The 14,872-nt window shown below is 35.3% G+C and overlaps 1 protein-coding gene and 1 pseudogene across 3 annotated transcripts in view; both read left to right on the top strand.

Moving 5' to 3' along the window:
- The window catches only part of CRY1 (cryptochrome circadian regulator 1), a 111,820-nt gene that overhangs the window by 56,348 nt on the left and 40,600 nt on the right, over positions 1 to 14,872 (top strand). For all 3 annotated transcript variants that reach the window (XM_032416180.1, XM_032416179.1, XM_032416178.1), the window contains exon 2: positions 1,275 to 1,383. In XM_032416180.1, the coding sequence (XP_032272071.1) occupies positions 1,275 to 1,383 (109 nt within the window). The remainder of the gene's footprint in view (positions 1 to 1,274; positions 1,384 to 14,872) is intronic.
- On the top strand, positions 10,020 to 10,136 carry LOC116640132 (annotated as a pseudogene).

Genomic DNA, 14,872 nt, shown 5'->3' with positions numbered 1-14,872 from the left:
TGATGTCAGTAATAACTACAACTGTAAAAAATTAACAAAACTTTCTTGATGAAATGATAGTATCAGAATAGGCAAATGATCTGAACTGAACAGCCTCCTAGAATAATGGTGTCTGGTAGAACTTTCTGCAGTGATAGAAATGTTCTTCACCTGTGCTGTCCAATATGGTAACTAATAGGCACACATGTGGCTGTTCAGAGGCCTTGAAATATGGCAAGTGTGACTGAGAAACTGAATTGTTGATTAAATTTAAATGGCTATATGTGCATAGTGGCTACCATATTGGACAATGCATTTCTGAAATGTGCCTTTTCATTCGTATTAGCTTCTCCTCATAAGTAAACACAATCACTATTCTCAGAGAACACATGGCCTGTGGAAAAGGCAGACACATATTTAACCTTAAGTTCAGATACATGAAAGGAGCAGAGTAAAGAGGAAATAAGGTATGTCCAGCTGAGGGGAAGAGAATCTAGATGAAATGAGGCAAATAGTGAGGTTGAATTTTCCAGGGATGACCTCTCTTTCAGATTTCCTCTTGGAGACTGCTCCATTTCTTTACAATAAAAGATGCACAGTGAGCAGTCTTCCGGTACTACCCCAGAATTTCTCAACATACTATCATGTGTAAGCCTTGTTGGTACTTACTTCATTGAGAAAAGCCCACCTGTTGCATGGAATTTTTCTTTTTTAATTAATCTGGCGTTCAGAGTTATGCCACATAATTTCATGTCTATTTAATCAGTTTCTTTAATTAGATAAGAAACTTGAATATAGACATGTTTTCTCTCTCATAGATGATTACAGTATCCCCTAATACTCAAATTCTTAAATTATTCACTTGCTCAGAGTGATTAAATAGGATATTTCCATTTTTTTCAGTAGAAAAATGTTCTAGATTTTTCAATGTGGCTTTTCTGTTTGAACTTGAGTTCATTTCATCAATGAAACAATGAAATCAATTCATTTAATTTATATAATTTTTATGCTTACAAATTAAACCTTGCTAACATTCACTCACTATTATTTAATGGAAGTTAGTGATTTAATTTAGGAATTTCATTAAAATACTGAGAAACTTGTGTTGTAGTAAGAAAATTGTAAGTATGATCTCTGGAAACAGTAATTTACAGATCAGTTAGAAATAATAAGATAATAAGAGGTAATAAAATTATGGGGTTGGCATGTCAGTTTTTAGAATAACGTGATTTTGTAATACTTTATATCTTCTAAGTATACATGTTTAAGAATTTTAATAATATTTTTCTCTGTAGATTTTTGCTTCAATGTCTTGAAGACCTTGATGCCAATCTGCGAAAATTAAATTCTCGTTTGTTTGTGATTCGTGGACAACCAGCAGATGTGTTTCCCAGGCTTTTTAAGGTAATCTGAAAAATCTTTGCATAAAATAATAATCTTTTTTCAGAGAAGACACATATTTGATAAGTAAGGTATTTGAGGTAATTTAAAGTATGGGAAATATAAGTATTTTTTTAAAAAAATTTTATGTTTTTTTTTTAATTTATTTAATAAAAGCTTCACATGGTAGAATCAGACAGCGAAAAAGTGGTTTACAGTAAAAACTTAAATCTTACTTCTGCCTTAAAGTGCTAGTTCCCCTCCCAGAAGCAACAGCTACTACCAGTTTCTTGTGTATGCATTAGAAATATTTTTTGCATTAATAAGAATATATATGTGCATGTGTCTATATATACATATATAAAATACCTGTAGGTCCATCTGTGTATATAAATTTGCATTTTTGTGTATGTTAACATCCCCTTCTTAACAACCAAGATAAGAACGCATTATAGGGGCGCCTGGGTGGCTCAGTCGGTTAAGCGTCTGCCTTCGGATCAGGCCATGATCCCAGAGTCCTGGGATTGAGCCCCACATCGGGCTCCCTGCTCCGCGGGAAGCCTCTTCTCCCTCTCCCACTCCCCCTGCTTGTGTTCCCTTTCTCGCTGTGTTTCTCTCTGTCAAATAAATAAATAAAATCTTGAAGAAAAAAAAAAAAGACGCACTATATTTTATACCATCTGTGCCATGCTTTATTCATATGGCCATGTATTTTAGAGGTTGTTTCCTACTGCTCCCTCAGTCTTTTAAATGGCTTTGTAGTATTCCATTGTGTAGGTATGCTATGATTTCTTTAACAAGCTGTCTACTGAACATTTGGTCATTTTCCACAGGCTTTTGCTAATACAAATAATGCTGTCAGTGAACATCCTTGTCCAGATACAAATATCTTTGCTCACATGTGCTAGTACATTTTTGGCATAATTCTTATATGAGAACTTTTTGGGTCCAAGGGCTATAATGAACAACATGCTACTAATAATACAAAACTGTAGTTTTGTGGGTTCTTTTTTAACTTAAGGAGAATCTTAAATCTCCTTGTTTTATGTCTCCCTTCTTTTTCTTTTTTCTAAATGAAAAAATTAGTCCTGGAGAGGTTAAAAGAGTTGACTAAGGTCATACAGCTAGGTCATGGAAGTGCTCAGACCAGAAGCTGATTCCTGGTTATCTCTTGTTTATCCATCCCTTCCTCTTTCCTACCATTAGAATTTCTAATGTATATCTGCCTTTTTTTTCTTTTTTTTGGCAGCTGTTTGATTCATCAATTTTTTTTTTATAGTAATGTTCCTATTTCTAATGCAGAAGAGAACAGTTCCTTTCCCTGAATGAAAATGTCCCCAGTGCTGGGAGTCAAATAAACTACCTAATCTTTTTCACTGGTATGAAAGAAACCTTTAATGTTTAGGATTTGGCTAATGCAGCAGTTTTGACTAGTGAAGATTTACTTTATCAAAGTATGTTTTACTACTATGGCTACTTAGAATCAGAATTTAATCTAGGTACCTGGAAGAATTCTGAGTAGAAAGCACATCAGAAACAATGGTGTAATAGTTCATCAACAACTCATGAGTGTAAAAGTGTATGTATCTCTAAATCCATGTGGTATAAGTAAAATGAATCCTAAGAGGACTTTGTTGCTTTAAAATAACAAAGCTTAAACAACAAGTGTTTAAGAATATGGAGAAAAAGGAACCCTCTTGCACTGTTGGTGGTAATGCAAACTGGTACAGCCAACTATGGAAAACAATATGGAAATTCCTCAAAAAGTTAAAACTAGAACTACCCTATAATCCAGTAATTGCACTACTGGGTATTTACTCAAAAAATATAAAAACTAATTCAAAGGCATACATGCACCCCTACATGTATAGCAGCATTTTTTTACAATAGCCAAAGTATGGAAGAGTCTAAGTGTCCATTGACAGATGAATGGATAAAGAAGTGGTGGTGTATATATACAATGGGATATTATTCAGTCATAAAAAAGAATGAAATCTTGCCATTTGCAACAATATGGATGGAGCTAGAGAGTATAACGCTAAGCAAAATAAATCAGAGAGACAGATACCATATGATGTCATTCATATGTGGAATTTAAGAAACAAAATAAATCAGCAACGGGAAAAAGAGAGAGAGGGCGCCTGGGTGGCTCAGTTGGTTAAGCGACTGCCTTCGGCTCAGGTCATGATCCTGGAGTCCCTGGATCGAGTCCCGCATTGGGCTCCCTGCTCGGCGGGGAGTCTGCTTCTCCCTCTGACCCTCCCCCCTCTCATGTGCTCACTCTCTCTCATTCTCTCTCTCTCAAATAAATAAATAAAATCTTTAAAAAAAAAAAAGAAAGAGATCAAGAAACAGACTCTTAACTATAGAGAACAAACTGATAGTTTCTGGAGGAGGGGGGTGGGGGTAAGGGGATGGGTGAAATACGTGATGGGGATTTAAGGAGTGCCCTTGTGATGAGCACTGGGTGATGTATAGAATTGTTGAATCACTACATTGTACCCCTGAAACTAATATAACAGTGTATGTTGAATATATTGGAATTAAAACCAAAAAATAAAATAAAATAAAATCACAAAACTTACTTACTTGTTTTAAAAAAATTGTTTTAAGGTAGCAAATCTTTTATATTCTTAGTTTTAAGTTTTCTTCTACCTAAATTAACATTATTGGATTAAACTACCTACCATCTTTAGATGCTATCCCGGTCTTTGTCAGTTTGGCAGAGAAGCAGTGATTTCCACATGGGCCATAAAATACAGATACATGAAACACATAAGGCATATAGAGTGCTTGCCATTTTATTCTGATTTTTCCTTGGGCTATGTACTATGTAAAATGCCACTTATGAAAACTTCCTTTCAGATTATATACTATGTCTAGAGCCAGAGAGGGAATTAATTCCTTTTTTTAAATTGCGTTGATGTTTTTATTTTTACTTTTTGTTTAGAGGTGCTACATGCATGTGTTTAAAAAAGAAAAAAAGAAAAAAAGAGCCTAAAAGGATATACAATAAAAAGCAGGTCTCCTTCCCACCCCTTCACCATCACACACCCGTTTCTCTGAGAGAAAAGATTCTTTTGTTGGTAACCAGCTGACTCATTTACATTATTGTCTCTAGTTTTATTATTCTAGTACAGAAAATAGAATTTTTAATAGGTAAGTAATCCTATTTCCCACATGGAAGGTAAAACTGTTTTAGACCTGATAACAGTGCTTTAGTTGATTGGGATGGTGAGAGTGGTTCCAGTACTGATGTCTAGTATATATCTTCTCCTCTCTATAGCATTCACTCATTCTGTTTATATTGAGTAGATTTAGGGATGAGGTCAGAGTATTTTTATTTTTTTTTATATACACATATTTACATATATGTCTGATAAACTGTTGTTTTCTGATGTGTTTTCTACTTAGAGTTTTTCCCAGTTAAATTCTGAACTTAATATAGGACTTTTTTTTTAACTTCTTTTTTTATGTTCTGAAGAAATGATAAACTTAGCAGACACTAATGTAGGCAAAACTTGGATATGCTATTAATCATATGAATCTTACTTAAATTATTGTTATTATGCAGTTAAATCTTGCAGCTTCCACATTTGGTGCCAGAATGGTAAGCTACCAAGACCATATACATTCTGGGCCCAGCAGAAACTTTTAATGAAGAGTTGAAACATTAAAACATTCTCATTATATTCAAGAAATAGGGACTAAAGTCTGTATAGATGGACTCACTGAAATGTAACAAAATGTTCTGTTCAAAATCTTAGAATAAATCAAAGAACATCTAAAGCCACTAATATTTCACATGCATAGAATTTGTATTATGCTTTTTGAGTTACTTTGGATTCTTGCCTTATTATTTTATAGTACATGCTCATTTGAATAAGGGAATTCATTCAGCAGGTCTTGATTGAGTGCCTACTATGTACAAGGCAGAGTTCAAGGTGGTGCAGATATATTAGGGAACCAAAAAGAAGATATTCCTACCTTGGCAGAGCTTATATGATAGTGGGAAGGAGGCAGATAATAAACAAGTAAATATGCATGTCAGGTGGTGCTAAAATAAAGTGTGGAGTATTAAATGCCAAGGTGAGGGGAAGGTAATTACTTTATATGGAATCATGGAAGGCCTCACTTCTAAGATGACATGTAGCAAACATGTGAAGGGACTGAGCCATGCAAATATCTGGGGTGTGATATTGTGAATTCACAACATTTTGCACCTTGTTCCATCAAAAGGTCACGTTTAAATCTGGGTTGGTCATATAACTTATTTTGACCAACTGACAAGGAAGACATTGAGTTCCAAATTCTAAGCTTCAAGCAACCTTGAAGCTTCTGCCTTTGCCCTTTTGGAATGCTTCTTGTATTATGCAGGGAATATGGGCTAGAATATCAAATTATGGGAGACCATGTAGAGATAGAAGGCCAGTCAACAGGCAGCACCAAGATCTGAGATGTGGGAGAGAGATTATCTCAGATCCTCTAGGCCCAGCCAAGCTGTCAGCTGATTGCAAACTCATAGGTGAGTCCCAAGTGAGACCCAACAGAACCACCATCTAGTTAATTGACAGACTTGTGAGAATCTGTCATTTTGAGCTGCTAAGATCACTGCAGCATGGGGAAAGAATGTTGCAGGCAGAGGGAGCAGTAGTTACAAAGGCCTTCGTGTGGAAGTGTGCCATGACTTGTTTAGGAATAGCAAGAAGGCCAGCATAGCTAGAAGCAGTGAGTGAAAAGGAGAGAAAGGGTCAGAGAGGTTGCAAGGAGCCATATCATAGGACTTTATTTATAGACCATATTTAAGAGTTTGGCTATTACTCTGAGTGAAATGGAATCCATGGCGATTTTTGAGTAACATGAGTGACATGATTTCACTTACATTTTCTTTTCTTTTTTTTTTAAATTTATTACTGAAGTATAATTGACATACAGTGTAACATTAGTTTCAGGTGTAGAGCATATCGATTCAACAATTCTATCTATTACTCGGTGCTCACCATAAGTATAGTCACCATCTGTCACCATACAATGTTATTACAATATTATTGATGATATTCCCTATGCTGTACTTTTCATCTCCATGACTTACTTATTTTATAACTGGAAATTTATACCTCTTAATCCCCTTCATCTATTTTGTTCATCTTCCCACCCACATCCCCTCTGGCAACTACCAGTTTGTCCTCTGTATTTAAGAGTCTGGTTTGTTTGTTTGTTCATTTGTTTTGTTTTTTAGATTCCGTATATAAGGAAATCATATATTTGCCTTTTCCTGTCTGACTTATTTCACTTAGGATAATAGACTCCAGGTCCATCTATGTTGTTGTAAATGGCAAGATTTCATTCTTTTTTTGTGACTGAGTAATATTCCATCATATATGTGTGTGTGTATATATATATATATATATATACACACACACATATATATATATATACACATATACACACACACACACACACACACACACACGCACACATACTACATCTTCTTTATCCATCCATCTATCATTGGACACTTAGGTTGCTTCCATATCTTGACTATTATAAATAATGCTGCAACAAACATAGAGGTATGTATATTTTTTGAATTAGTGTTTTCATTTTCTTTGGGTAAATACCCAGTAGTAGAATTTCTGGATCATATGGTATTTTTATTTTTAATTTTATGAAGAACCTCCATGTTGTTTTCCACAGTGGCTGCACCAATTCACATTCCCATCAACATTGCATCAGGGTTCCCTTTTCTCCATATTCTTGCCAACATTTGTTATTTCTTGTCTTTTTAATACTAACCACTCTGAGTGGTGTGAGATGATATCTTATTGTGGTTTTGATTTGCATTTCCCTCATGATGAGTGATGTTGAGCATCTTTTTTTGTATCCGTTGCCCATCTGTATATTTTCTTTGGAAAAATGTCTATTCAGGTCCTTTGACCATTTTTTAAATTTAAATCTAATTAATTAACATATAGTATATTATTAGTTTCAGAGGTAGAGTTTAGTGATTCATCAGTTGCATATAACACCCAGTGCTCATTACATTAAGTGCCCTCCTTAATGCCATAAGAGACTCTTAACTATAGGAAACAAACTGAGGGTACTTTGACCATTTTTAATCAGATTTTTTGGGGGGGATGGTGTTGAGTTTTATTAAGTTCTTTATATATTTTGGATATTAATTTCTTCTTGGATGATATATCATTTACAAATATCGTCTTCCATTCAGTAGATTACCTTTTTGTTTTGTTGTTTTCCTTCATTGTGTGAAAGCTTTTTATTTCGGTGTACTCCCAATAGTTTAATTTGCTTTTGTTTCCCTTGCCAGAGGAGATGTCCATAAATATGTTGCTAAGGCTAATGTCTCAACAATGAGAAGAAAGTGAATATGCCACAAAATCATAGGTGGTTTTTTTTTTTTTTAACCTGCTAGAGAGTTGAGGACACAGAGAAACCTAAATAAATTCCATAAAGAGATGCGCTTTTCATAGGAAAGAGACTCATGTCTATATCCATGGAGGCACAGCAGAAAAAGAAGGGAATCCACTATAATTGAGAGTAAAAAGAAACCTGTCAAAATTTACCAAGCTTTTCACGGTCATGCATGGACTGACATGGCAGATTAGAATTCCAGGAAACCCTGGTCACAGTCAAGTTCATACGCACTCTCTAGTTCTTTCCTACAGTACTTTTGTGGAGTACCAGTGGCAATATACCAAAGGCTGGGGCAAGGCAGAAGAGCTGAGAGAGATCCCTCATTGAAGTGCTACTGGGCATTCACTTAGTGCAAAGTAGCAGTCCACTGAAGCTGGGACAGCAGGATGTCTCCAGACACACAGCAGGACAGACAGAAAGATGTCTCCAGAGGTTCAGAAAATTGGGGGACAGGGCTGGAATACAAAGAGAATTCCCCATCAACCACAGAGCTGATGGGTAGACAGCAAAGCAGAGAGAGATACACAGTTTGTAATGCTATTGACTGGGCTGTAAAGCCATCTAGAATCTTGTCTATGCTCAAATCCCGAGCCCTGTTGAAAAGTCTGGATCCTACCCTCAAAATATTTGAACCCCAGTGGTGAATGGAATTTAACAAAAGCAGCAACAAAGCCAAGCCCCACCTCAATTACAGACTACGGTAATTCAAATTCTAGCAGTAAGAGCCAAGAGTATGTGCTTTTTTTAGAGATAAATATTATTTGTTCCATCTCTATTCTTTATACCATTGTCTGTCATATAATCAAAAATTATGAAACACATGAAGAAGCAGGAAAATGTGACTTGCAATCAAGTAAAAAAAAAAAAAGAAAGAAAAAAGAACAGTAGAAATAGTCCCACAGTTGATGCAGATGTTGGGATTAGAATAAAGGACTTTACAATAATTATGCTATAGATATTAAAGAATCTAGTCAAAGGTGAAAAACGTGAATAGAAGATAATGTCAGTATAAAAATGGAAACTATTAAAAAGAAGGAAATGAAGAATTCATTCAGTGGGCTTTTCCAGAGTAGACAGAGCAGAAAAAAGAGCAGTGAACTTGAAGACTGGCAATTGAAATTATCCTAACTGAAGCACAAAGAGAAGGAAGTGTTTTTAAAAAAGGGAACGGAGTGTGACACTAACCTAACATATGTAAAACTGTAGACCTAGAAAAAAAAAGGGGAGAGAGATTGGGACAGAAAAAAAATGTTTGAAGAGATAATGATTAAGAATTTTCTAAAATTGATAAAAGATATCAACCCACAGTGTCAAGAAGTGTGACAGAACCCCAAATAGCATAAATATAAAGAAAACCACGTCTTGTCACATCAAAGTCAATAAAGTGAAAACCAAAGTTAGAAAATTTTATAAGTAGCCAGAGGTGAAAAGACATATTCAGGGAACCACAATAAGAATGTTGGTGGCTTTTCTTTTTTTTTTTAAGATTTTTATTTATTTATTTGAGAGAGAGAGAATGAGTGAGAGAGAACGCACATGAGAGAGGGGAGGATCAGAGGGAGAAGCAGACTCCCTGCTGAGCAGGGAGCCTGATATGGGACTCGATCCCGGGACTCCAGGATCATGACCTGAGCTGAAGGCAGTCGCTTAACCAACTGAGCCACCCAGGCGTCCCTGTTGGTGGCTTTTTTAATCAGAAACCATTGAGTCCAGACGGTAATTGAATGCCATCTTTAAAGAACTACACACAGGACCCCTGGGCGGCTCGGTTGGGTGTCGACTCTTGGTTTAGGCTCAGATCATGATCTCATGGGTTGTGGGATTGAGGCCCGCATCAGGCTCCTCACTCAGTGGGGAGTCTGCTTGAAAGATTCTCTTCCTTTGCCCCTCCCCTCACTTGCGTACTCTCTCCCTAAAAATAAATCTTAAAAAAAAAACAAAACCCTACAGACAACTTTGTTAACTTAGCAAAAATATTCATTTAAAAAAAAAGAGAAGCTAGTGATGCCTAGGTGGCTCAGTCATTTAAGCATCCAACTCTTGATTTCCGCTCAGGTCATGATCTCAGGGTAGTGAGATTGAGCCCTGCACCAGGCCCCACATTCAGCGGGGAGTCTGCTTGAGAATCTCTCTCTCTCTCTCTCTCTGTCCCTCCCCACTGTTCTCTCTAAAATACATAAATAAATCTTTAAAAAACAAAAAAAAAAAAGAAGAAGAAGAAGGTAGTCTAAGGCTATACCACCCTGAACTTGCCTGATTGTTTGATCTCAGAAGCTAAGCAGGGTTGGACCTGGTTTGTACTTGGGTGGGAGACTGCCTGGGAATACCTGGTTCTATAGGCTCAGATAGATGATGACAGGTAGATAGAGATTTAAAAAGGTAAAATGAAGACATTTGCAGGCAGACAAAAACAGAATAATTCATTTCCAACAGATCTGTACTGTAAGAAAGACTAAAGGAACTTCTGCTAGGTGAAAGGAGGTCATTCTGGATGAAAGACAGGATCTGCAAGAAAGAGGAAAGAACACATAAATATATGGGTAAATATAAAAGACCAGCTTTTTAAAATTTTTAGTTATGTATATTTATATATTCTATTTTCTTTAAAAGACTATTGACAGGTTAAAACCAACTAATAGTGAATTGTAGGAGATAATATCAATATTAAGGGGCTTGTAACATATATAGAAATAAAATTTATAACAGGATCACACAAGATGGGAGCAAAATAAATACAAGTATCTATAAGTTCTTACATTATTCAGTAATAATATATGATTTGTAGGTAGACAGTGATAAGAATGTACATTGTGATCTAAAATAGCATAAAGAGCTATTTCAAAAAAGTTAATAGAGGAGTTTAAAATGGAATACTAAAAATATTTGACTCATTTAAATGAAAGCAGATGGGTAAATTTAAGCTCAACTATATCAATAATTTTATTCAGTGTAAATGGTCTACTTTAAGCTTGCCATTTAAAAGGCACAAGTTGTCAGACTGGATAAAGAATAAGCAAGAACCAACTATATGCTGATTAGAAGAGACATTTTAAAAATATGAAGAGGGGCACCTGGGTGGCTCGGTCAGTTAAGTGTCCAACTCTTGATGTTGGCTCAGGTCCTGATCTCAGGGTCCTGGGAAGGACCTTGGGCGCCTTGCTTAGCGGGGAGTCTGCTTAAGGATTCTCTCTCCTTCTCCCTTAGCCCCTCCCCCTGCTCTCTCTTGCTCTAATTCACTCTAAGATCAGTAAATAAATCTTAAAAAATATAAATAATAAAAATAAGAATATGAAAAACAGGAGATACAGGTTTCCAGTTATGGAATGAATAAGTCACAGAAATAAAAGGCACAGGATAGGGAATATAGGTCATGATATTGTAATAGTGTTTTATAGTCACAGATGGTAGCTACATTTGTGGTGAGCATAGCATAACATATAGAGCATTTGAATCACTATGTTGTAGGTCTGAAACCAGTGTAACACTGTGTACCAACTCTACTAAAAAAAATTTTAATTAATAAACAGTTTGAAATAAAAAAGACTGAAAAAAAATACTTTGCAAATAGTAAGCATAAGAAAGTAGAATTCAAGACAGAATTACCAGAGATTAAGAGCAATCTTACATCAAGAAGATATAACTATTATAAATGTGTATGTACCAACTAACAGCATAAAAATATGTGAATCTCAAACTAACTCTTATTAATAGAATATACAAAAATTAATAAAGATACAGGTGATATGAATAATGCTATCAACCAATTTGGTATACTGGTATTTGCAGAACACTACACCCCAAAACTACACATTCTTTTTTAATGCATATGAAATATTCACCAAGATAGACCATATGTTCAGCCACAAAACATATCAATAAATTTCAAAAAACTGACATCTTATAGAATATATTCTTTGACTTCAGTAGAATTAAAATGAACAGCAAGAGAATTGCAAATATTTATAACTGCTAATGAAAACTATACAAAAATTTATGGGATTCACAACATACTTCAGTTAAAAAATAGTGTTACTATTAGGGTAATTTCTTTAAAATATTAAAACTCAACTTGCCATTAAAAAAACATGGGATTCAGCTACAGCAATGCTTAGAGAAAAATTAATAGCTTTCAGTACTCTATTAGAAAAGAAGGAATCAAAGAACTAAGCTTCCATCTTTTTAAAAAGTAGAAGACAAGAACAAATCAAACCTATAGTATAGTAAGTAGAAGAAAGAAAATAATAAACAGAGGAATGGAAATCAATGAAACAGAAAGCAAACAATAGAGAAAATAAATTGCAATAGTCAATTTATTGTCTCTCAGCTCTAATCCACCCTTCTACGTCCTGCTTTGTGATAGTGAAGCTGGATGCTGTCAACATTTCTCCTTTGTCAGCTGGCTTGATACTAGGTTTTGTCGAGAGATGGTGGTGGTTCTCTGCAAAGTCATAGTAGGACAGAAGGGGCTTTCCGTTTTGGTAGCCTTGTGCTTTTCGCTTTTTTCTTGGCACATTAGCTGGCAGTTGAGCATGTGGGAGACCCAGTAGTGTTTACCTCAGCCTCCCTTCTGGACAAGCCCCAGTCTAACCACACCTTCTGGCAAATTTCCCTGCCCCTTGATAGGCCACTTCCACAGACCAGCTCCAGCTTACCTACACCCTGCAGCAAGTTTCTCAGCCACCCAGTGTGCTGTTCCTATGAACCAGGTCTGGCTTTGCCCTTTGGCAAGTTCCTTCCCTACAGGGAAGGTTTTCTGTTACTGTGGCAGGAGAACCCATGCATTGAGGTGTGAATCTCAGTGGAGGGTTCTTTTTTTCGAAGTTCTTAATTCATTTTCTTATTTTCCCTCCATTTAGTGGTGGTAGTAGTGTTCTGCGATTGCTAATTTTGGACACCTTGGACAACAGACGCCACATAATGTAATTCTAAATTTTCTAATAGCCACATTTAAAAAAGTAAAAATTTAAAACAGATGAAGTTAATTTTAGTAATATATTTTACTTTTTAAAAAATATATATATTTTATTTAACCCAGTATATCAAAATATTTTCCTTTCAATATAAAATTATTAAAATTTTAAGCTATTTTAACCTTTTTTCATGTGAAGTCTTTGGAATCCAGTGTATATTTTATTCTTACAGCACATCTCTATTCCAACTAGCTACATTTCAAGTGCTCAGAAGCCAGTTCTATGGCTACTGACTATCTACCATATTGGAAAGTGTAGCCTTAACTCCTCTTTTACTCCTTGTCATTGTTGACCACCTTTTACTTGCTAGTAATTCTTTATATTAAATTTTCCCTGTTCAAATTTCTGATGTGGTTTCTGTTTCCTGACTGAACCCTGATTGATTCAGTCAGCAAAGCCAAAAGCTGGGTCTTCGAAAAGATTAAATTGATAAACACTAACAATCTTGATCAGGGTGAAAAAGGGAGAAAATCACTTTTATCCAGAAAAAATGGGGGATATCACTAGAGATTCTCTAAATTTTAAAAGCATAATAAAGGATATTATAAACATATTGCCAATAAATTATGCAACTAAGATGAAATGATGAAAAACTTCTTGAAAGTGCAAGTTATAAAATTCTCAGGAAAAGAAAAGAAAAAGTGAATAGCCTTATATCTCTTAAAGAAATTGAATTTATAATTGAAAGCCTTCCCATAAATAAAACTCCAGGCCCAAGAAGGCTTTAGTTGTGAATTCTATCACATATTTGGGAAAGAAATCATACCAGTTTTATAACACTTTTCAGAAAACATAGGAAAATGTTGGGAACACTTCCCCAAAACACTTCTTTTGTGAGACCAACATAACTCTTAACAGCAAAACCTGATGAAGAAATTTTAGGAAATTTTAAGGAAAAAAAATAGCCAAATGTCCTGCCAGAAACAGACTCAGATATCCTTAACAATATATTAACAAATTGAAATTACCAATATTTTTAAATAATACTACATTAGTTTAGCCCAGGAATACAAAGTTGGTTCAACATTATAAAAATCAATTAAGGTGATCCTTCCTATTAATAGAATATAGGAAAAGCTATGATTATCTCAATAAATGAAGAAAAAGCATTGGATATAATTCAACATCCATTTATGATTTAAAAAAACTTTAAACAAACTAGGAATAGAAAATTGGTAAATGTTAATTTGATAAAAGTTGTCTATTAAAAACATAGCGAATGTCATTCTTAATGGTGAAATACTGAGTGCTTTCCACCTAAGATAGGGAGAAAAGCAAGGATATAAACTTTCACCACTAACTGAAAGTCTTGCCAGCGTAATTCGGGAAGAAAAAGAGTAGATAATTAGCTTATCAGCTTACCCTCATCTCCATAGTCTCTATCATAGCATTCTGGTTTTTTCTAATAGTTATTATGTATTTACTTTTTATTTTTATTTTATTTATTTATTTATTTTTTAAGATATTATTTATTTATTTGACAGAGAGAGACATAGCGAGAAAGGGAACACAAGCAGGGGAGTGGGAGAGGGAGAAGCAGGCTTCCCGCCGAGCAGGGAGCCCAATGTGGGACTCGATCCCAGGACCCTGGGATCATGACCTGAGCCGAAGGCAGATGCTTAACGACTGAGCCACCCAGGCGCCCCTGTATTTACTTTTTAAATTTACCTCCGTGTCACCAGTCTTCCTCAGTAAGCTCCAGGAGGGAGGGACCTAGCATTGTATCCGGCCTGTAATAAAGATTATAATATTTGATGTATAAATGAATACATTTAATGTTTGGGGAACCTTCTCCTCCCTAGCTTTTCGTTTTTCTTCGGGAGAGATACTCACTAATTTATCCCCAGGGAAGAAGTGAAAGATTTCATTGGTGAGTTTAGTAGAAGGAGCTAGGTGAGTATAGCTCAGATTGTACCTTTTCTTCTCACTTACTGAGAGCACACATCCTATTCTCTTCTCCTGTGTGATAAATTTTATGGGGGTAGCCCATACTGCAGGGAAGGGGATGCTTATCATTGGATGGATAAATCTGTTTAATTCAGGGATAAAATATTAGCAAGCTTACCTGCCCATAAACCTAGTATGTTTTCTCCAATTCATCTTTACTA

This window comes from Phoca vitulina, unplaced genomic scaffold (genome assembly GCF_004348235.1).
Source record: "Phoca vitulina isolate PV1807 unplaced genomic scaffold, GSC_HSeal_1.0 scaffold19, whole genome shotgun sequence".
In the NCBI taxonomy this organism is placed as follows: Eukaryota; Metazoa; Chordata; class Mammalia; order Carnivora; family Phocidae; genus Phoca; species Phoca vitulina.
Note: the sequence above shows the minus strand (reverse complement) of the source record. Positions and strands in the feature narration are given on the sequence as shown.